Source organism: Scylla paramamosain, chromosome 29 (assembly GCF_035594125.1).
Source record: "Scylla paramamosain isolate STU-SP2022 chromosome 29, ASM3559412v1, whole genome shotgun sequence".
NCBI lineage: Eukaryota > Metazoa > Arthropoda > Malacostraca > Decapoda > Portunidae > Scylla > Scylla paramamosain.
Window position 1 is genome coordinate 19,649,590 of NC_087179.1, and position 25,278 is coordinate 19,674,867.

The window sequence follows — 25,278 nt, forward strand, 5'->3', positions numbered from 1 at the left end:
ATATTATACGCTGAAATATTTCAAAGCTCACACGCACATTTTTACTTGACTAATAATGATTGGATGTGAGAGGAAGGCAACACAGAGGTCTATTCATGTACTACACACAATATATGAAAAATCTTTTGTCTCATAAGTATTCATGAACTCTGTAGTAGGAAAGTTAAAATAGACATGTAGTTCCAAAATTGTATTTGGGACGTATATAAAACACAACTGACAGAACATTACAAATGGTATTAAGAGTGAAAACAGTGGGTGGAGGGAAGTGACTCTGAGGCAGCCACAGTTGGGGGGTGACTAATGAAGTCCTGTCTGACACATACGCTCCTCACATAGCACAGTTCTTTCACAACCCAGCATCAAATAATATACATAAGATCACTGCATTACTCTCTTTTATCTCTTTGGCACACAACAGCAAAAGGAAGAAAATTATATTTGCCACATTACTTCTGAACTCTCGAGAATTGATCTAAGGGGCAAACACTCTTCATCATGCAAGCATTGGGTCACACAGACACAACACAGCAGCACGGCAGGCCTAGCGGGTGGTTTGCGGTGGACGGGAGTGGGGCAGTAGTCACCAATATCTATGGTGGCTATACTTTGCCACTCAAGTATGGATAAGGAAGCTTAAAAAGCTCCAAAAGTTGCTATGTGTGTTAGACAATTCCATCATTATGAACTTACAAATCCTGTGTATTGTTGAGCTTTGGTATGAACACATCCACAGGATATGACAGAGCAAACATTGGTCCACTTTTAGCATCAGTAAAGTTGTGGTCAAAGCATACCTGAGGCCTGGCAATATTAAAATCAATTAGAAAGAAAAAGAAAACAGAAAGATCAATGTACTAGATAGTATGCACAGTCAAGTTTGTAAAACATGTAACTCTGCTGGCCCACTACCAAGTGAAACAGGACAAGCACAATGATCATTAACCAGTATTCTGTAGATATTCCAATATTCATTCCATACAGGCATGTAATATTGTTGTTCTGTTTTGCATTGATTTACTTCATCAAAAATTAATTTGGTTCACAGTTTAAGTAGTTGGGATCATCACTTCTAGAAAATAATAGTGCTTTTCTGTAACCACTGCAGGCCTCTATAACCTTGCCTGCTTACCTCAGTGGGAAATAGTTTCCCTCGAATTATATAATGATAAATGCTACAAGCCTATAATAGTATATAAGCTGAAAGCCTTTCATATGTGTTGATTTTACAGTTTAATACAGTACTATTCTTTATTTTCTTATGGTAAACTCAATCTAGGAATCCTAACCATACACATCTTCCCTTATGAATGATAAGTATAAGGCAATAGATGCAATGTGAATTAATTAAGTGAATAAACTTAAGTATGCCAGTGATACTAGCTGCCTCTCATACAGAGTTGATGGCTGTTATCACTTGATGGCTTGATGCCCAAGCTGTGTCCTCACCTTGTGCCGCCTGTGATGGCAGGTGTCCTGGCACTCACCCAACACAACATAACAAAACAAAGGCTCAGATCTAACTGAGTGTCAATACCTAATGAGTAACACTAATCATAAATACTTCATCCTTAACTTGTAATATTAGTAAATGAATTGCATTGAGAGATCACTCACAACCTTTATATTGATTTCCAAGATGCTAAGCAATAGTAATATTCAAAACTGCAAGAGCACAGAATACAGCCTTCTCATTTAGGATGAATTCTGAACAATGAAGTACAAAATATACATTTACAATGAATATGTAATAGTAGACCAAGACCTCCTATAGTAAAATCCTTATATCTCGTTATTTTTACAATTTTTACAACCCGAGTGGTAGTAGTTCTAGCTATTCCTGAAGTGATCTGATGCATGTCAAGCTCTTCTGTTACAGTAGAGTTTATTCACAACTATCACAACCAAATGGTGCTACGAGTATGTAATATATATATATATATATATATATATATATATATATATATATATATATATATATATATATATATATATATATATATATATATATATATATATATATATATATATATATATATATATATATATATATATATATATGGAAGGGATGTCATGAATATCCCAATATACTCGACACACCATAGGAGCACGCAAGATGGACAGAAAGAAAAAAATAAATGAGAGGAAAGAAGATAATGTAACATAGATATGTGTGGTATGTGCTGCTATGCTGCACTTCATCCTAGCTGACATACTGCTGTGAGGAGACAGCAGTCTGATGTGTAAAAGAGACAGATTCTCAAAGACAACAATTTGCAAATATCTAATGATTCTCTTCACTGAGGGAAAGATGTGGTGCACTGCATACACTTACAAATAACTTAAGACCTTTGTGCTGGTGGACATTTCTCAAGGGAAAAAATTCTAACTAGTAAGAACATTAAATAAATCCTTACCATCTGGTTTTGTGTACATATAAATAATACTGCGACATAAGCACTATGAAGAAAGGGAAGGAATTCTTTGGGAAGTTCACACAGTAGAGATAATATTGCTCAAGGTCAGTTGACGCCACTCCCACATGCACTACTGCTAAGCTTGCGCCATCTCAGTTGTGGATCTTGGCTGTTATAGACTATTATTTCAGGTATTATCACTGACACTTAGATTTTATTCATAATGACTGCTGGTTATGTGGGAGTAAAGCCAACTGTCTAACCACCACCACCACCACCACCAACCAGGAAGATGAAGATGTTATACATGCAGCCCAAGTAATCAATGTGCTTACAGTATATCACTCTGTATTGCAGCTTCAAACTGTGTCTGTACGTTGTTCTCGCCAGTTCGAACTACTACGGACATTAGTGGCATCTTTAGTGACATCTGCGACACAATACAAAAACAAAATGCCATCATGCCAAGTGTAAATCACAGCTCACATGTCATCCTTATACACAAACAAAGATTAATATGGTCAGTGTGTAGTACATACTTACAAGCTCAGCAGTAATTACAAAACATTAAGACAGAGTAAGAGCAGCTGGGCTCTGTTAGGTAGCAGGTGTGAGCTGTTGGAATGCAGGGATGTGCCTTGGGCTAATACATGAGGGCAAGTGACACAATTCAACAAAACTGCAATGCAAGTACAACTCAGTCTCACAGCCTGTTTTGATCAGTTCATCACATTTAGTGTCTTTTATTGTCTTGAGCAGCAGATTTCACTAACAGCTGCAATACAGTGGAAGAACAAAACTGACCAGTAAAGCTGAAAATGTCTTATGAAGTAATGACCAAAGCATCACTCTTCAGACCAAGGAATGCTAACTGTTCACACCACCATCATCATCCACAGGCCAGCACACACCACTGGCACGAACTAAACCCTTCAAGAATCAATACATTTTACCAGTAATAGAACACACTAACCTGCAATCATGCATACACAGCTTGATGCTTTTATTGACAGAACAAGAGAACATGTCCCTACATGTAACATCGGAGAACTTATCTTTGCATTCTGTATTAACTCTCTCTCTCTCTCTCTCTCTCTCTCTCTCTCTCTCTCTCTCTCTCTCTCTCTCTCTCTCTCTCTCTCTCTCTCTCTCTCTCTCTCTCTCTCTCTCTCCCTGGCTAAAGGACAATGATCTGCAGAGGTGGTAATGGTGAACACAATGAATGAAAGACAAATCTGAGCACTATCGCCAGTAACATGAACTCCTTTGGGTATAGATACTTCAAGCATACTTATCTACTTAAAAAAATATATATATATATATATATATATATATATATATATATATATATATATATATATATAAGAACATAAAGAAATCTAAAAAGTATGATTTGTATATGTATAAGTGAGCTTGGTTATTGTCCCACTTGATAATGGCCCATTCAGATTGGCTACACACTACATTATAAAAGCCAAAGCATTACCAAGAGCAGTGAATTACAGTGTGTGTGAGAATTATTAAGTCCTCCCCTGTGTGGTAGAAAAAATATCATACTGAGGTGGGGCAGCTCTGAGAGGATCATGTGGAAATGGTATTGGCACAGAGTCATGGCAGCAAGAAGGAACGGCAGTCACCCAGAGTAGAGGAAAGATGAGGCACCGCAGCTGTGGTCTGTTAAGTGGGTCTGGCGGTAACACTGTTGGGAACACTTATCACCAGAGGTCGTGAACAGCTATAAAAGTTAAATGTTTGACGTCTTCCTGCTGGATCTCACAGTGAACACTTCTATCTGTCTGGTGTCTTTGTGTGTTTTGGCATTGTTATCTGCACTGGTGTGGGGACTTGATGTTATTGGTACATCATAATGGGAGAGAACAATGTGTGTAATATAACATAAACAAAATGGACAGCAAAGGAGATGTGAGGAAAATTTTATGCCAAGGTTAGATTAATGCTGATTGTTTTGTATAAATAAATTGAGCAAAACCTGCAATGGAATGATTCTTAAAAAATGTCATACTCATACATAATATGTCAATAATTCCATAAAAAACAATCAATGTCTTCTTGTATAGCAAATAATCTGGTGAGCATGTGCCTGAGAAGCACTGGAGACATGAAAGTGTGTGTGTGTGTGTGTGTGTGTGTGTGTGTGTGTGTGTGTGTGTGTGTGTGTGTGTGTGTGTGTGTGTGTGTGTGTGCATGCACTTGTCACCTACGGACCACATCGTGCAACATTTATGATTCAAAGGTACATGATGAAACATGAAATTTACATATATGTATCAGCTAGCATATTATACTTGAGTAAGGCATTAGTTTGAGTCATGTTTATCTTCACTGTTGAAAGGCAAGAGCTGTGTCAGTTTACATCAGCAAACCTTTAAGGGTGTGTGGTGTGTATCAACCTTTTCTTTCCTGTGCCACCACTGAGTGCCGAGCTTCAGGGCTTCACCCTCTCATTCAATCTTTTCTCTCCTGGTAAAGTCCACTACAACTACACTCCTACAACTTCTTCCTCCTCACACCACAGCTACCTTCTGCAAACACCATAAAAAATACACAGTTCTAGTGTCTTTTCAACATGGGGCTTACCACTACATGACTGATGGCAGTTAATCAACCCCTCTTACACCATGCTACGAATAAATACTAAATATATATTTATATATATTTATATATAAATAACAATCGATAATGTCATAACAGTTGGCCCACACTGGAGCATTACTATCTTGCCAATAGTGTTGACCCTTTTCATTTCATACTGATAAAATTACTTTCGTGATAACACTATTAGTAAACAATAATCTTAAAACTAAGCTTACTCACATTCACTTGTCTTCAATCTACACTCTACATTCTTTTTGCCAAGCTAAAGTGAATGATGTATGTAAGGTAAGTGAAAAATAAAGTCTAGGTGTGCATTCCAACATTCTGTACATATAATGGAAACCTGTGAAGTAATGATTAAACTATGTGGTAGAGGAGGAGGTGACTGGTAAAGCTAAACATATTGTACTATTTTAAGAGTCAAATGAGATTCTATGAATTTTTGGCTGGACCCTGGAGGAGAAAGCTCATGTATACCATACACCTACAGTGGCATCCTTCACCTCGCAATGTAATAAATAACTAAAAATATCATACAATTTATATGTACAGATTTAGCATTTGAGTATGCATATCAAATACCTATAAGAATATTAGTTTAATCAAGTTTTAGTCTATGATGAGAGATGATTATGACTGTTCATACTAGACAGTGTGTTTTATGTTGCCAAAATAATTTAAAATAAGAGCAAGTAGCCAATCCTTAAGAAAAATTCAGTGACATCAAATAGATGACAGAACACTAATTTTCTTTTCTCCATCACTAATAACGAAGTCAAAATTCTCAAATTTATGACAGTCTGTGCCCTGGTGGATGACCTAAGAGCTTCATCTAAAGTAACATGAACAACCCTGCATCACACACACACACACACACACACACACACACACACACACACACACCAGCCCACGCCACCTCCAGCCTCATGACTGGCCACATGGAGCACAGGCAAACACTCAGGGCATCCCATGACCTATGTGATGACACCACACATTCTCACCTGGGCACATTACTACCTGGGTCTCACCTTAGCTACAACACCAGCCTGCCACGGTGTTACACTCACTATTCCTCCATTTCTAAGCTGCAAGAAGTCCTGCCTCTTGCCGTACCCATTACTCATCACTTACTGTCTACCAGGACTTATTTTAGCCAGAGATCTGCCTTAGGCTTCTAGAGTCTGGTCATTGCTGTGGCCAGTCTCGTCCTCTACTGGCCGAGAGGATCTGGCGGAGGTGTTCTCTCCTCCCTCCTCAGCAGACATCTTGATCATGTGGTTGAGACGTGACAGAAGAAACTGTTTGTCGTGCCCCTCAAGCACCAGCTGGTTTTTTAGCAGTGATACCATGTGCTTGTTTGCTGCAGCCACAGCATAGTAGTAATAGCCAGCCAAGATGAGAAAGATGATGGCTGGCACAGCAAACCCTGCTGTTCCCAGGAAAAGCAGCACTGCCTTCAGCCAGTCAGGAGACTCTGAAGAAAGACACACACATAGAGGTTATGCTTTTTGCTAACTATCCACCAAAATAAAATTTGCTTTCAGAGCGATCCAACAAACTTTTCAGTAACTGTAAACCAAACTTAGTATTTAACTCAATACCTTAAAATGAAAGACCTGGCCAACCTTTTCTTATTACTCTTGAAAGATAATAATTTTATGGAAAGCCATACATTTAAATGGCTTACAAATACAAAAACAAATGAAAGCCAGCTCACTATCTACAATGCATGTGAACTATCAGGCAAGTCTGGTGACAACTATTCTATTTTGCTGGGCAAGTTACAAGCTTTTAATGAATTCCAGGAAAATCTGCCCTGAATAATCCAGAAATCTGATGTGCCATGTTTGTTTAAGCAAGGCCTTAAATCACACAGTCATCTAATAAGTACAAATCTCAAAAAAACAAAACTTTGGTGTATTTAAATGAATACATAAAATATGATGAATTGTGCTGCAAAGCTCAACCTTCTATCACTGCAAGCATCTCGCTCCAGATGGTATCCAGTCCTCTGAAGGGGCCACAGGCCAGAGAGGGCTTGATCTCAGCAATGGAGTAGCCAACAGGGATAATGGTGACAATGAAGGACACCAGGAGGATGGAGATGAAGAGAGCATTGGAACGGGAGGTTCTGTACAGCTGGGAAGACTGACTGCTGTTGACTTTGCAGTCAAAGTACTTGATGTAGAACACCAACACTGTGGAGGCAATATTGTGTCACTATTTGCTACATAACACATACTACCATTGTTTTTATAATGAAGAACACTGACTTTCATCTTTAGTTCTATTCCCATTCACAACTTCTGAAATACTCTATAGTTTCATTAACACAAAAAACAAGAGTAGGCTCTGATTTCTATGTATGAGCAATGCTGGCCTGAAGGGGTGTTACTGAATTTAAAATAATTAGATGATACTGATATGTATGACAAAGCACACTTAAGTTACTGAAAATTGCTATGTTTTTTTGTAGATGGAATTGCATACACATAATTGCAAAGATAATATCTCCAAGTAATGTGGTCTATTACAGGAAGAAGTATGGAGCTTACCTAGCTTGATGCAGGTGACAGCAGGCAGCAGTGGGGAATAGAACATGCCCAGCCAGCACAGAGTCTGTCCATACACTATGTCCAACACATGCTTGGGGATTGCAAACTCAATGTCCCCAATGGCTGCCCCAATCTGGCTGCCCCGCATCAGCTTGTGGCCTATACATTTGAGAGGAAAGTTGACCAAGAAGGTGGTGAGGAACATGATGATCAGGTCCAGGATGGTGAGTTTGTACAGCTGCTGACCCACGTAGGTCTCCCAACACCAGGGCCGGGTGCACTCACTGTTATGAGATGACCAAGGTTATAATAATAACAGAAGAATCTATTTATCTATATACCAGGCCAGCAATCACACACAGGGCGGCCCACACAAAGTACTACAGACTTGTACACACATCATTAAACACTTTGCCGTATCAGCCTAAATGGAAAGGGATAGTCTCAATGACCACCCTACTACACCCCAGGGGCTTAGGCATACCAAAGCTGGCCACATACATCCATAGCAAGGCCTGACAGAATACACTTGTTTTTACAGAATACACTTGTGCCTCTTCATAATGAGACTGTTCCCTACCCTGCAGCTACTCCAATCCTGAGACAAGAAGAAGAAAAAGAAGAATTTTGTCTTGACCACAAGCAGAGATAATATAAATAATGGCCACAGAGTAAATGATCCGAGACACACACCTGAATTATACCTGATGGATTTAATAGTTAATTCAATGTACTCAAAGATAATGCTTGTCTAAGACCTATAAAAGTTTCTTTATAATAATAATCTGAATGAGTGAATACTGTAAGATTAATGCATGGCTGTCTCACACACTCACACACAAATACACACCATAACAATCAACACTAAGAGGACACAGTAAGAAATTGTACAGAAAAAGAGCAAAGAAAGATGAGGAAATATAGCATTGACTAATGAAGTTGTATGTGTAAGGAACATTCACAATTTTGAAGATAAACATGATAAATTATCTTTAAAAGACAGGACAGTACAAGCTTGACTCAATCCTGTAAAAATACAAATAGGTAAGCGCACACACACACACACACACACACACACACACACACACACACACACACACACACTCACTCTATACACTCAGAAGGCTTGGAATCAGGACATGCAGGGATGCTCTGGTAGATGGAGATGAGGAGGATAACCAGGGAGGCAAGGCGCAAGAAGACGGTGCGGATTAGCGTCAGCACCAGGATGGAGTTGGGTGTGTAGTGTTCAAGCTTCACCAGTGCTCTGTAGATCAAACATTCATTTGCTCACTTGGTCATTGTTGCATTAGTATCTGGCTTTGTAGGGATTATCAGCAACAAGTGTTCCTTTAACTTTTATTATCAAATCCTATGCACCTACACACACTATTATAGCCAAGTCTCATTCTGTTAATAGTACCCTGCAGGAATAAAGTAAGAACTGCCATGCATAAGCCTAACAAGAAATGTACAATACTAGTTTTAGGACAAGAGTTTTCTCTCATTTCTACTTCCAGTGTATAAAAGTGCAGACACTGCCCTGAGGACCCCCAAGGTACTTGTACTGAGGCATTTGGTCTGATTAGAAGCTCGAGAAGAAAGAGAAAGGACTCACCTCAGGAGGTAGGGGATGATGATGTTGAGGGTGACAATGACACCTGAGGGCAGGTACTCAAACAGGAGGATCATCAGCTTGTCCTGCTCACTCTGTACACACAAATACATACACTTATTCAGATATTTGCATAAGATCATCACCTTGTCCTGCTCACTCTGTACACATGAATACATACACTTATTCAGGTATTTGCATAAGTCATTACCACATTTATAACTGTACCCATTCCATCCTCACACACTGTACCTTAAGCATCAAAGCCTATGCATGTACACAGCTTATTACAGTCAAGTCTCATCCCCTTAATTGTACCCTGCAGGAATGAATTCAGTGTCTAATACAAGTCACTGATATAACTGAAATAAAGGACAGAAACCTCACACTTGCATGAAACGTTATTTTGTGAAGAAAGGATTGTGTCTCGTAATAAATTATAAATACATGAGACTCTTACTAAAATTAAATGATCAAGTTTTACAGCCAAAATATTCTATACCTGCCATGAAACCTGAGAATTTTAGACAACACAAAAGGACTATAATCTCTAGTAGTCCACAGGTTAAGAGGACTCACCTCCTTAGAATCTTTGGCATCTTTAAGGTGGTCAAAGGCAAAGATGGTACTTTTGTAGATTGCCACAAAGGACACAGAGAGGAGGGCAAGCACAACCATATTGACCAGCAGCCTCACCATGTACAGTCGACACCTGTGGAAAGAACTCTTTATCCATATACAATTCCATCCACAAATGAGGATGGAAGGTGGTAAGATGATGCTGTACATGGGATTAAGAAGTCCTTTCCTTCCAATGCTTCTGTTGTTACCTACCTCATTCTAGAGGAGACAATAGCAGAAACATCAAAGAATCACATACTATTTAATTCTGTGCCTCCTCTAACTCCCCTACTTATACTACATACCTTCCACATCACTACCTTATACACATGCTTCTTACTGGTGTATTTGCTAAGTCCAAGTCCATTGGGACATGCTTTCAACATAAGCCTGCAACACTACTATTTATATAACAGGCCAGGAATCTCATATGGCTGGCCCAGACAAAGCATCACACACACACACACACACACACACACACACACACACACACACACACACACACACATCTGGTGTATGTCAATGATATGGTGGATGAGGTTGACAGTTACATAAGTCTGTTTGCAGACAATGCAAAATTATTGAAAAGAGTGGAAAACAATATGGATTGTGAAATATTACAGAAAGATCTAAATAATATATATAAATGGAGTAAGAAATGGGAAATGGAATTCAATGCAAAGAAATGCAAGGTGATTGAATTAGGAAAAAGCAAAAGAAGATTGAAAAGTTCCTACACCATGGGAGAAATGGAAATTAAGAAAACCAAAGAAGAAAAAGACTTGGGAATTACAATCAGTGATAATTTATCACCAGAGAAACATGTAAACAAAATAGTTGGGGAAACCTATGAGTTACTAAGAAAGATGAAAGGGGCATTTGCTTACATGGATGAAGAGATGATGAAAAAGTTGATGGAATATGTGATTTGACCAAAACTGGAATATGCCACAATTGTTTGATCACCCCATAAAAAGGAAATAAGGAAAATAGAAAGGATCCAAAGAGCTGCAACCAAATTGGTAGCAAATTTGAGAGATTTAACCTATGAAGAAAGATTAAAGAGATTGAAGTTTCTATCATTACAAGAGAGAAGAGAAAGAGGAGACCTGATTGCTATATACAGAGCTTTAAAGGGTAAGGATCAAGCTGACAAAGAAGACTTATTTGTGTGGGACTCAAGAGATACAAGAGGACATGGAGTGAAATTGAAGAAAACAACAAGTAGAAGAGATATCAAGAAATATGGTATCCCAAATAGAAGCATAGAAATATGGAACAACTTAGATGAAACAGTGGTACAAGCCAAAAATATTCATGAATTTAAAGTTAAGCTGGATGCTTATAGATATTTAGACAGGACAGCACGAGCATAGCTCTTTTCATGTAAAACACAACTAGGTAAATACAACTAGGCAAATACACATTATTTACATTCTTAGTCTCGACAGCTCCCAGTGGGAAGGGATAGTCTCATGAAGTACTACACCACTAATGCTTGTAAAGAGAAGCTATTAAGTGCAAGTAATTTTGCAAGACCTTATCTCACATAAATGTTCATGACTGCTAGCTTTAGTGTCCTCTTCATGATTAAGATAGATTGGTGTTTGTGTGGTGTCTGTCTCCAGTCCCTTACCTCTCCTTCTTGGTCCTCTGCTCCTTCTCCTCATTGTATCTCTCTGTCTCAAGGTGATTGCACAGCTCATTGTATATAGCTTTCTTCTTGATGGAGGCAGCCTTGTTGTTTTCAATGCAGTAGTCCCAGCCTCCAAATATTAAGTTACAGTACTGAAACATAAAAATATATATCATTATCATTCCTCCATGCTTCACTTTTGTACTGAGTATTTTATTTCTTGTCATGTGACTTACAAGTTGCTATACTAGCAGGATTAGGTTAGATCAGGGAATTTATCATGGGAGACAATTTTGAGTGAAAATTTCATGGAGAATCTTTGTTGGTGGAATCTACAGAGAAGAGAGAGTCAAAGTGCAGAGAAAAGTTGGTACAATTATCTGAAACTCTCAGACGACAGTGCAGATACTTGACACAGCACAGACTGAGATACAATAATGACACACACTCACCTGGTAGAACTGCCCCTCCGAGGACCTGAGACTCTCCCGCAGGCCCCTGGCGGCAGCCCTCACCATCAGCACCAGACTGAGGATTAATGTCACCACCAACACCAACAAGTAGGCCAATGGCAGGTTGTACTTCCACTCTGGTGCTACCTCCAACACCAGGATATGTCTTGGGTAGTAGCCATAGAAGAGGTAGGACAGTTCCAAAGGTCCTGTGCCTTGTACTCCATCCTGCACTAACTGAATCAGGTAGTAGTTGTCCCGCTTGGGGGAGTTACTCTGGATTTCATTGTAGTACTTTGTACAACAGTTAGTGTCATTTTCATAGAGGAATGTCTCGTTGTCATAGACAGAGTTAGGCCAGCTGTCCACAATGCAGCTGTCCTGTGTGCCCAGACAACAGTTGTTAGTGGTGCTGGGCAACTCTCTCTCTCTCTCTCTCTCTCTCTCTCTCTCTCTCTCTCTCTCTCTCTCTCTCTCTCTCTCTCTCTCTCTCTCTCTCTCTCTCTCTCTCTCTCTCACACACACACACACACACACACACACACACACACACAATGAAATGCATTACATGAGGAAAAGAGCATGATAATTTTTATTAAAAAAAAAAGTGAAATTATAAGCTCAAGACAGTAATTTAAAAATACAAACAGGTAAATAACACACAAACCATGACTGATGAGGTTTGAAACGAGGATTGGAACGCACCTTAGAATGGACCAGAAAGATCTGTGGCACCAGGATGAAGACACCCAGGAGCACACAGGTGAACAGATTCAGGTACAGGAGCCATTTGATAAAGGTAAAGAAGGCAACAAGGCCAGTGCCAAAGTTTCCTTCCACATAGCGGAGACTCCAGTGCCACAACTCAATCTTGGATATCATTTCCCGCAGCCTGCTCTTAGTCTGTGGACAAACACAACACTGCATCACAAGCATAAGACACTACTCACCTAAAAAACAATACCATATTCCTCTACAAGCAGATATGTCTCACTATCCTCTAATATCTTTTGCTTTTTCCCTCCCTTTCTGATCAGCTGGTATTCTCCCTACAAAACCTGACAACTGATAGACACCCAGATCTGAGGACTGAAGATTGAAGGATGATGCCAAACACAGTGGTAATAAAAATGGCAAGTTAAGTGAATATTAACTAATATTATACCACCCTTGAATCACCACCAAACACCTTTTTATATGTATCTAGCTATTAAGTGCTTGATTTGCTGTCAGACCATTACTAGGCAACCAATCACTGGAAGACACAAGTGGGAAGCAAACCTGCGAGAAGAATTTGCGCCTGGAGAGTTTGAAGGCAGCAAGGCCTCGGGTCCTGAGTGTTGGTGCTGACTGCAACTGTTGCTTGAGTTTGCGCTTCTCCTCGATGGGCACCGCATGAGCTCGGATCTGCTGCAGCTTCTCCCATGTCTCCTCTTCATCCACACCTGTACCACACACCCATACATTTAACGTGAATCTATTTAATAATTAAAGACTCACTCCCCAGTAAGACTCATTCTACATTAAATTTATCTATTTAATTAGGGCTCCATTTTTAGTTCATAATAATGGCTATATAGACCTGTCCTATGAATTCTTTCCATGTCAAAATATCAAGCAATCATTTACCTAGATATTGCATATTCTCTCTCTCTCTCTCTCTCTCTCTCTCTCTCTCTCTCTCTCTCTCTCTCTCTCTCTCTCTCTTTCTCTCTCTCTCTCTCTCTCTCTCTCTCTCTCTCTCAGTACATAAGGGAAGTTTTGAGACATTTATCCTCTAATTTCTGGATTACTTTTTTGACCTTTCTTTTGTGGCTGTCACCTCAGTGGGCCTTCTTGTTTCTCTTTTCTATTACCCTTGGCCAGTGCCCCTCTTAATGAAATAAAAGATGGGACCAACCAGATGTGCCAGTAACACAAAGAAAAAGGGTCACTACACTACCCATCACCACCCTCATGCCACACCCCAGACAGTCAGGTGTTCATACTAACCCTGCGTGAGGTCTGGTAGCACCTCCAAGTAAGTGTCCGAGCCACGACGACTGGTGTGCACAAGGGTGGCTGTGGTGGTGGGGGGCTGTCTGCGGCTCCTCTGTGATGCCCGCCGCCGCACTGTTCCTCGACCCAGGCTGTTGACTGCAGACAAATGGAAGTCAGAATGAAGCACAATGCAACAGATGACAATTAAAGAGATATTTTGATACATTATTCTTAGGGGGGTAGGGTGTCTCTGTCTAATCTTGGGAGGGGATGGGGGTTGTGGTATGTACTCATGAGGGAACAACACAAGCAGAGCAAGAAGTTATACATAAAAAGCTAAAAAAAAAGATGAGAAAATTCTGCTTTTTGACATGGCAATACATTACTGGGAGAAGTCATGTGTGCCAAAAATATTGTTTCTAAACCAAATATGATAACACAGTATTAAAAAGGTGGGGGCACAATTAGCTTGACTTAATGAAGTAAAAATACAATAATTACACACACACACACACACACATACACACAAACCTAAGTACACAGATAACACCAATTTAGAATAAGAAAAAAATATAAAATCAAAATATGCCCCTCAGATCTGCAGTCAATCTAAATACTTGAGTAATGAATGGCTCATCACACAATCACAAATCCAGCTTTCAAGGCGATACCAATATACGACTGGCATGCAAGAAATAGTAAGATTCCTTCATAACTCTTCTCCAACCAGCAATGCTGTAAATCATTCTTATATCAACTACGGTACATCAGAGAGTAAGAAATACATTTTTTTTTCTTTTTAACAGTAAGAATCTGTGAAAGGAATATGCGATTCAACAGAAGGTAAATGACAAACTGAATTATATTAGCAGTAACAATGATAGAAACCAAGGAAAAAAAATGAAAAAGATACGTGCTTATACAGTATAGTAAGTATTTGTGAAGAGAATATGTAGTCAAGTAGTAAATTACAAATGACAAACTGGATTCCTCTATTTAGTAGTAATACAAATAGTCAAAAAATTAAAAATCAATATATATATATATATATATATATATATATATATATATATATATATATATATATATATATATATATATATATATATATATATATATATATATATATATATATATATATATATATATATATATATATATATATATATATATATATATATATATACACACACACACACACACACACACACACACACACACACACACACACACACACACGCTTATACAATACTTGTGAGGTGAATATGCATTGCGCAATGCGCATGAGTGATGGGCGGAGTGACAGGAGAGCACTTATGCACGCGACACACACACACACACACACACACACGTCTGCACCTGCACTATCACTTCCAAACCATAGTCCGTCACGCACCATTAACAGGCTCTTCACACTTCAAGAAAAACTAAACTAATTTCACCAAATGTTGCTGCTGCTACTACTACTCCTCCGCTCTGATGATACTACTACTCTTGCCGTTTAAAATGAATGCAGAGTTGGAATAGGAAAACTTAAGTAGACAAAAAAAATTCAACATTTTACCATTAATAACCATGTGAAAATGAGAGTCCATGGAAGTTATCGATGTTACTATCCACGTGGAGTTATGTAAAATGTTATAACCATGTGTGAGATAGCGCGGCAATAAAGATTAACTAATGTAAAGCGAGATGTTAATGGTATTTTTCATTGATAAATGGTACAATATTGGGATGGATAACTGATATAATTAGCATGAACAGCTGGTAAAGACATTTGGTACAGGTGACTGGTATAGCTGACAGGAAAACAACTGTGTAGTAGCGTGAAGTGGACGGAGATGGAGACGGAAGTCGAATGTAATGGATGAAAATTTGACTGTGTGTGTGTGTGTGTGTGTGTGTGTGTGTGTGTGTGTGTGTGTGTGTGTGTGTGTGTGTGTGTGTGTGTGTGTGTGTGTGTGTGTGTGTGTGTGCGTGCGTGTGTGTGTCAGGTACAGATACTAGAAAGTTTGCGTGTAGCAGTGCGGGCCTTGCCTGTCTCACTAAATTATGGGTTGGAGGTCTGCGAAGGCTGAGAAATAGGGGCCCGTCACATTGCTGGAGTGATCTGTGGTTCATGTTTATGGTCAGTAATGCAAGAAAATTTCAACCCAGAAGATTGCACGTTCTCTCTCTCTCTCTCTCTCTCTCTCTCTCTCTCTCTCTCTCTCTCTCTCTCTCTCTCTCTCTCTCTCTCTCTTACAGGTAATCACGATGCCTTCATCCTCGCTCTCCTCGTCGTCATTACTTCCGTTGTCACCGTCAGGAACATCCAGCCTCACTCTTATAGTGCGCTCACACTTCTCCGTCTCCACCAGCATAGGGAATTGTTCCTGCTCCATTCTTCACCTCTTCACCAAGTCACCGCCATCCCCTTTTAATGATCTCAATATTTCTGCCCCTCCCACACACCCACACACCTACCCAGATTCCCGGACGTGCAAAGAGGAAGGAAAGTGAGGTGTGGGTGTGGAGGATCACTTTTTAGCACCTCGGCAGCAACAACACTGTCTAACATAAAGGTACACTGTCACTTTGTCTCGTGTCTGCTAGCTCACTTGAGCATACATCCTTCCTTTCCTCGCTCTGGTAATCTTACAAAAAATAATGGAACGAAACAAGGAAAGGACGATTTATGAAGAGAAGCAAAAACAAGACGAGGGAACACTGGTACGGAAGAATAATGACAACATACTCCCGATACTGCATATAAGAACATCATATAAGAACATAAGAAATTAAGGGAAGCTACAAGAAGCCATCAGGCCTCCACGTGGCATCCCAACCCTGAGTAGAAGCAAAGTACATGCCAAGCAGAAGAGGGGTAGACATGGAAGCGGGAGAGAGAGAGAGAGAGAGAGAGAGAGAGAGAGAGAGAGAGAGAGAGAGAGAGAGAGAGAGAGAGAGAGAGAGAGAGAGAGAGAGAGAGAGAGAGAGAGAGAGAGAGAGAGAGAGAGAGAAACTTTAATACGTACTCGTAATACAAAGAGCGCTCTATTTGCCACAAGAGATCCCAACCTTTATAAAATAACTTTCGTAATGACTTTGAAATTGGTGAAGATAGAAGAAATAGAGGAACTGACCTGTAAGCCACGAAAAGTTAAAAAGAAAAAAAAATGTGAAAAGGAAATGAACGCAACGGAATAATGAAAATGAAAAGGCGAAGGAAAACGAGGAAAGTAAAAATTTTCGTGTACAGAAAAAAAAAAAAATAAATAAATTGTTGCCGCTGCAGAAACCTGATCCTGACACTAGAATCCTCACCTGTATTCTGAATCGCTCTGCTCTCTCACCACGACTATTTTCAAAGGCCACAGAGATGATCAGCCGGATTCTCAAGAGCGAATCTCCTGCTAAGTGTAGGAATCTTGTTAATCGGTCACTAGAACCATAAAACATCCTTTGAAAACCCGTGTCACTTCAACTAGGGCCTTTTGAAAGTATAGTCGGGGTGAGGGTGCGGTGCAGAAGCGTTACAAAATATGGTCCCAATCTCACTCGAATGCTAAATTCACACATGAAAAGCAATTTAAAGCAAATATGTAGCCGGCGTATCAATAAAACCGCAGACAGACAGACGGACAGACAAAACAGATTAATAGCCTTATGGCGACGTAACGGACATAAAAAAATACACACATTAATGAAGCTTTCACTCAGAGTATCATCCAGAAACACCTTACTCTTTCCCAACGACTATTTTCCAAAGCCACAGAGATGATTAACCAGGTCCTCCAGATTGTTTCTCCTATTAATAATGGAGAAATGTTGTTACATCACTGGAGCCTCATGACAGGATCTTGGGATGGAGGACGTGATGGGAATGATGATTGCTACGGCTTTGTGTATAATGGTCTGGTGTGATTCGTAATAATATAAGTGTAATGGAGTACGTAATGCACTATCACGATTACTTTCCTTACTGTTGCTGCTATTGAGCTCGCGAGAGTGAGCTTCATTGATTACTGTGATAACTCTTTAGCTTTACAAATTATATGATCGTTTTTTTTTCGCAATTATGCATAAAAATTAAGATTACTATTATTATTATTATTATTATTATTATTATTATTATTATTACTATTATTATCATTATTACTACTACTACTACTACTACGCTAGGTGCATTCGAGGGACGACAACCACAGTGCGCCTCGCCAACAGTGATAACACAACTCAGGGACGTGAGTAAGCTTGTGTGTTTAAAACTCCCAATGTTGCAATATTTCCTTCCCGCCCCTTGAATAATAGGAAAAATACCGACGATACGACAGATTGGGGGATCCGATGACATTTTACATGTACATACAGCTTACATTGATACGGAGACAAAGAGAACAGCAGCAGACTTGTTGGCTTTTACGAGACTTCGCTTGTGATGAGGAAAGGAAGGATAGAAAAGGTGAATGATGCAAAAGAATCCACGCACGGATGCAAATAAATAAATAAATAAGTAAAAGGGAGGAAGGTAAGAAAAGAAAGGAGAGAGAGAGAGAGAGAGAGAGAGAGAGAGAGAGAGAGAGAGAGAGAGAGAGAGAGAGAGAGAGAGAGAGAGAGAAAAAAAAAAATAAATAAACGTGTGGCAGGAAAGAAAGGGGTTGGGGAGGGAGGAGGAGGAGGAGGAGGAGGAGGAGGAGGAGGAGGAGGAGGAGGAGGAGGAGGAGGAGGAGGAGGAGGAGGAGGAGGAGGAGGAGGAGGAAGAGAGGGAAGAAAGAATATTGGAAGTAGACGAGATAAGTGGAGGGAGATGGAGGAGAGGCTACTTGTAAAAGGTCTCTCTCTCTCTCTCTCTCTCTCTCTCTCTCTCTCTCTCTCTCTCTCTCTCTCTCTCTCTCTCTCTCTCTCTCTCTCATTAGCGTTCCAGCATCAAAGACTCACTGTTCATCGTGGCCTCGGTAGAAGAATTCGTCTACACTCTCTCTCTCTCTCTCTCTCTCTCTCTCTCTCTCTCTCTCTCTCTCTCTCTCTCTCTCTGATAATGATAACTTCCGTGTCTTCCTCATTGCCAACACCGTGCAGAGAATTAATTGCTCGTACAAACACCAACGATGCTCATAAATCGCCCATGTGTTTTTATTTACAACCTAATGTAAGATAAATTAATAAGTGAATAAATATATAAATGGACCACATATAAATAGTGCGTCACTTGGATCATGAAGGTGCATGAAAGTGTGTGTGTGTGTGTGTGTGTGTGTGTGTGTGTGTGTGTGTGTGTGTGTGTGTGTGTGTGTGTGTGTGTGTGTGTGTGTGTGTGTGTGTGTGTAATCTACATCTCTTCTAGTTAAAAGTTAGATCATGAAAATGAAGTTCCTTCGTTTCCCTGAATTTGGTCAATTCACCATTTCCTTCATTGTGGCTACTTCCATATTTCATATATAATACAGAATACTATGACATGATTTACAGAGGGAGAAAAATAACAGCGTGCAGAGGGAGGGGGTGGTTCGGCAGGGGAGGGGATTACAGCGTACCTGGAGGATGTATTACAGTATGTCACACGCGCCAGTTTAGATTTGGAGGAGGAGGAGGAGGAGGATCAGTATTTTTCAAGATATATTCAATCATAAAAATTATAGCAATGTTTATGCATTGGGTTTCATTTATCTGTTTACCTTCATGAATAACGCTCGTAAAATCACAGACAAACTTGCCGCTCTTTACATCAAATTCTACATCACCATCACCAAAACTCATTACATACACCAAAGAAATAACAAAGAACTTTATAATTCACTTTTGCCATCCATAAACAAAACACAATGGCTAGTCTAGACTTATATCTGCTTTCAATTCGTCAATATAATTAATGAATGAATAAATAAATAAATAAATAAATGATAACATAAACCTTGCGTCTAGACACACTAAGCCAATCTCACGAGGAACTTTTGTTTACATCCCTCAGCCGACTTATGTCCACTCACGCCATCTTCAGAGGGCTTGTGTTGTTCTTCTGTAGCCAGGCAGTAAAGATCGTGACAGCGAAAACTTGTATAATCTTGAATCACATCTGTATATTTTTTTAAGCTATAGTGTGTGTGTGTGTGTGTGTGTGTGTGTCGGTCTCTGCCCCTCTACGCCTTCCCTGGGAACTCGATACCGGCGTTCAATCCACCTCCCATTTGACGCAACACGCACGAGTACACACACACACACACACACACGGCACAGTGCCACGAACTTCCTGTTACCATTTACGCCACCACCATCACCACCACCACCACCACCGCACCCCTATTACAACCATCAGCATTACAGTACAGAATCATAAGAGCACCCGCGTGTGAACGATCAGCATCATTACATCAGCTGATTCACCACCACCACCACCACCACACGCGCCCCCACCGACCACTTCACCGGCTCCCTCAACACTGAGAGCAGGCGAAGTTTTAAGGATAAAGATGTTCCTCCGCGCCGGCCACCTTTTTAAGGAATAACCACCCTTGGGTACGCCTGCTGTAAGGGCTGCTGGCCGGGTGGGGGAGTGTGACCGGAATGCAAGGTTGAGGATGCAGGGTAATCTAGTTCCTATACGTTCTCACCATACGAGTGTTGTCCAATGCCGCACTACTCTGGGTTGTCATGCTTCTAGTATCTTCTATACCCGCTGGTCTCTCTCTCTCTCTCTCTCTCTCTCTCTCTCTCTCTCTCTCTCTCTCTATAAAATAACGACCAAAGAAATAATCTTATGCAAATCGTGGCGCCGTTAACTTAATCTCTGTCGCACTTACTATAACATACACTCACACACACTTGACTCTCTAGTATGCGACAATAGGTTTTTTTGTCAATACCCTTGCATTCTGAGGCGTGGGTGCGTGACGGAGAGGGCGGCGGCCGCGTCCATTACACTGGACACTGCTGCCAATATGCAAGTGATAAGCTTCTAATGGATGTCTGGCCGCTGCTTACGTCAGCCAGTTATTTTCATTATTCTCATTTTTTTTAATGTTATATTTATGCAGATGTCATTTTATGTATACCACAGCGTTAATATCGAAAGCTAACACGTGTGTACGTAATGCAACAGAGGAATAATAAATTAAAAGCACCACAAAAACAGGGTGATGTGATAGGCGTGCCATATCTAGCAATACCAAACACGAAATGATAGCTAACAGCAGCTGGAAATTCAATGCAAAATTAAAACATAGCCCCTATTCAAAGCTATTCCCGAAAATATCTTTAATTCAGGAGGTAGAGCGCGGCTGGCACACAGATGTTCTCCCAGACTATGCCCCTCTTCAAGGCATTTTACATAGCATTGATGTGTACTAGATAAATCGAAACTACCACCACAATAGTCAATCTTCACACATCAGATGAAGACCAGTATTTCCACACCAAGCAATGCTCATGTACTGCCTTACTCCAGATTCGTGCTTAGGACCGATGCACCTCTCTCTCTCTCTCTCTCTCTCTCTCTCTCTCTCTCTCTCTCTCCACACATACACACGTCAACACTCACCATTGTGTCGCTTGGAGGGAAGCAGGGTGGTGATTCTGGTATCGTATATGTTGTCCACGGAGGTCGGGTAGGCTTCACGGTAGAACTCCACTCCGGCGTCCTCCCATCCCCCTCGCCTTGCAGAGCCCGCCTTCTGGCCACGCCCCCCGGAGCCCCCGCGGCCTCCTGACCCGCTCATGGCTGCCGAGGTGCGACATCCAGAGTTGCGATCTCCTGACATGTCCTCCCTTGGGCGACAGAGACATGCAGTTACTCTCTAACTAAATGTATTTACAGTCTATAGTAAAGGTAGTTGGCTCCCTCCTCTCCTCCTCTGCTAAATGCCACTGATTGGTTTAACGAGTTAAGCTAAGATCTTCAAGTTTAATGTGTGGAAAGGAGGGAGCAAGGATTACTCATGAAGTTGATCTGAGCAGACTGTGGTCTTGCAACTAAAAGGATGATGGAAGATACAGACCAGAAATAGTATAAATGACTGCATACGTAGGCAATAATGATAAAAAAAAAAAAAGACATTACAAGGAAGAACAGGGAAGGCACGCACACACGCGACGCACCAGTCACTCATTCACTAAGCACAATAAATACATAATTCTGGAAAGAAGGCAAAAATTTAGCAGCATCATTTTACAGGCCAATGTAGAAACCAATCAACAAAGAAACGTAAAATCATCATAACAATCAAGAACTTCAAGGTTACCGGCCTCCAACTGGTACTCAAATTTACGCATAAACCCAAGACAGCGTGTCCGATATAAGGGAATGAAGCAACAATAATTTCTCGCCGCCCTGTGAGAGAAATCCTTGGGGCGCGATGCGCAGTCTGGCTACTGTCCGATACGGTCCCCACCACTTCTACATCGTGGGAAAGAAACCAAGACAAAATTATTACTTTTGAGGCACGTGAGGGGCAGGCCAAAACGGAGAAACCAATCGAAATCATTGCTGACATGTTGAGGGTTTTCCAGCTGACATTAAGCTTGAGTGGCGCTCGCCATTGCTACGCCAGTGTCGCGCCCTCGCACCGCGTAGGGGCCACACCTGATTAGTGAACAGATGGTCCCTGTGCGGCAGGCGGGTGCGACTCGAGCCTTGGCCAACCGCCGCCCCTCGGCACCTTCTGTGAGACGGTCACCAAATACCCAGGAGGCAATGTTATGTAAATGAGAAAGCTAGCTGGACGCAGGCACAGGCTGGTTCACTTGGTGCATACTAGGGGAGGGAAGGGATGTCATATTTACAAACAAGCAAGACCTACTGCAGCCCAGCGCTTGTTAGACGGGGAGGGAGGGAGGGTCTCGCCAAAACCTCAGAGCTGGTGACTGTGTTCTTTCAGCACGCAGGGAATAAGTTCACCCCTTGTCTGAAGTTTATGGTAACGGGTGTGGCTCGCTGTACCATGCCGCAAATTGCTCAAGGTGATGACACAGGCAGCAGAACATAGTCACGGCAGCTGGGCCGAGTGAGGGTCGTGAATGGCGTCCCCCGTGCGTGCCTGCCAGCGTCGCGTGGCAGGCGTAAACCAGCCAGGGGTAGGATTTGGTGACTGGCGTGAAATTTACGTCCATACTGGGTTTGAATCGACTAGTGTGAGAATACCAAGGAGCAGTACAAAATACAAGTACAGTAACAATTAAATATGACAATACATTACAAATTCGGATTTTGTCAAATATTCACTGGTTTGCAACATCAGAAATACAACTGAATCCTCTTTCAGAAGCACAAATTCGACTAGAGCAGCAGCAGCAGCAGCAGCAGCAGCAGCAGCAGCAGCAGCACAGGGACGCCACACCCCTGTCACAGACTGTCCCTGGCTGATGCTACCTACGAGGTTCAAACAAGTATATACCAGATACCAAAATGCCTACTGCTAGGTGGGACCGGTGGTGAGTGGTTCTCTGGTAGCCAACTCACTCAGGTACTCTAAAATCCCCAACTGGGCTGCAATACTACCCGCTATCGACCTAACAAGCTGGCAGGCCGCAGTCAGAGTAGGATCAGTTACCTGTGGGCTTTCATCTCCCGAAGGAGGGGTCTCAATTCTGACATGCTTCCCATTCTCTCAGCTGTGGGAACCAAGGCAGTTGCTTCACACATTGAAATAGAAAATAGTCAGAGAATCTACCACAATAACTGTGGATGAAATGATATGCTAAAAGTACTCTCAACTTGAAAATTTAAAACAACAGAGCCACTATTCTGCTGTGGAAAAACAGCTGTTATCTCTTGAAGTGTGAAGTTTAAAAAATGCTAATGCTCCTAAGTTTAAGGCTAACAATTAATAGCAGATTAATTCCACAAAAAGACTAACTATGTATCTGCTTCATGAGTAATGATAAAATATGCAAGCATTCTAAAGCCACAATGAAAATAATATAACAGAAATGTGACAAAACACCATAATTCAGGTGATGTACTCTCACTATGCCTGACAGGACCCATCCCTCTAGGTTCAATACCCAAAATAATACTTATATACAAAATACCCTACTGAACACAAAGCAAACAGAAACTTTGCACAGCCTGGCAGCAATCATTGTCAATAATATAACAGGGAGAATAATTTATGGTGTTTGTGTGGCTCACCAATACCTAGAAGGCTGAGAAATCAATCACAAAAGATTAAGAAAAGCATGAACTGCCCCCTCCCCCCCAAAAAAAAAGTATCAGATGATCCAGTTTCACAAGTTTTCAGCCTAAAGTTATTAAACTTTAAATAAAATTAAGTATGATAAATTCTAAAACACTCCCACAAGAGATGGATATATTTACTGGCTTATCAGTCCCCACATGAATTCAGAGCTTGCCTTATCTTCCAGCAAGCTAAGGCAATATCCTCCTGTCAATATTTCAATTTTACATAGCATTACTTATGATTGAGTAAACTTAAAAGACTCTCTTAACCTGTGGATCTGTTCTACTACCTATATGAGAGAGAGAGAGAGAGAGAGAGAGAGAGAGAGAGAGAGAGAGAGAGAGAGAGAGAGAGAGAGAGAGAGAGAGAGAGAGAGAAAGCAACTGAAATTCAACCATATTTCAAGACTAAACTAACACGGTGTTACTTGCAATGAATGTTATGACATTATATTACTTAATCTGCACAGGTAATTACTGCTAAAGAGCTACTGATGGATGGTTAGAGCAGTAAACACGGTTTTTTTTTTTTTCAGGATCAATCTCCCTAATATTATCACAAAGTGCCAAAGATAGGCAGCATGGATTCCCTGGGCTACAGTCTTTCGGCAACAAGCACGTAGCTGGCTATGTCATTGTGTTATCAAGTGAAAACCGCTCTGATTTACGTAACTGCCATTTACAGCCTATCAGTTAAAGGTAAATATTTGAGCGGTGTTGTTGTGCCCCGCCCTGCTGATAGCCCTCACCAGTCAAGGAGGCCCGGTACAAGCCTCAACCCTCCTCCCTCCCTCACACCTCTCCAACCTGCCTGGCGGTGGCTCTGTAAAGTGTCAACACATCCTGTGGTCGAGATTTGGTTTGAATAGCTCCCTTTAATTTACGAGGGCGAGATGCAGTACGGTGTGTGTAGAGGGTGTGTCTAGCAAGCTGAAGGCACCTCCCTCCCACTTACTGGTCAGGCTGGGGCGGAGGGCCTCACCTTTCAGCGCGCCGCGGCAAGTCTCGGCTCTCTAGTCATCGTGGAGTCCTGCAGGAGTTCCCTATTTAGCCATTTCCTCCTCGCCTCGTCCGTCGTCTGGTCACAGATACGAGTGGCACAACTGACACCCACAATAGATATCGGGGACCACAAACACCTTGCTGCTCCCAACTACTCCCTCGAATTCAACGCATATCCGATGCTATTTTGTTTATGCTTTAGCCAATACCTGTTTTTCCCTGCCGTCTATA

General features: G+C 41.0%; 1 protein-coding gene across 7 annotated transcripts; it reads right to left on the reverse strand.

The window, feature by feature from the left end:
* Positions 1 to 175: 175 nt before the first annotated feature.
* LOC135115587 (transmembrane channel-like protein 7) lies at positions 176 to 25,157 on the reverse strand. 7 transcript variants are annotated; one of them, XM_064032519.1, is made up of 14 exons: positions 25,028 to 25,119; positions 23,417 to 23,477; positions 21,409 to 21,635; positions 13,905 to 14,048; positions 13,194 to 13,357; positions 12,618 to 12,815; positions 11,913 to 12,293; positions 11,461 to 11,612; positions 9,783 to 9,915; positions 9,207 to 9,298; positions 8,697 to 8,855; positions 7,589 to 7,872; positions 7,001 to 7,231; positions 176 to 6,507 (listed from the first exon to the last, which is right to left on the reverse strand). In XM_064032519.1, exons 2-14 carry the CDS (start codon positions 23,467 to 23,469, stop codon positions 6,200 to 6,202), a joined length of 2,526 nt encoding a protein of 841 aa, XP_063888589.1. In that variant the 5' UTR covers positions 23,470 to 23,477; positions 25,028 to 25,119; the 3' UTR covers positions 176 to 6,199. The 7 variants fall into 7 exon arrangements, with proteins under 7 accessions (XP_063888589.1, XP_063888586.1, XP_063888587.1 ...); XM_064032516.1 differs by having other exon boundaries at positions 9,207 to 9,364; XM_064032517.1 differs by lacking the exon at positions 23,417 to 23,477 and having other exon boundaries at positions 9,207 to 9,364; positions 25,028 to 25,157.
* Positions 25,158 to 25,278: the final 121 nt, after the last annotated feature.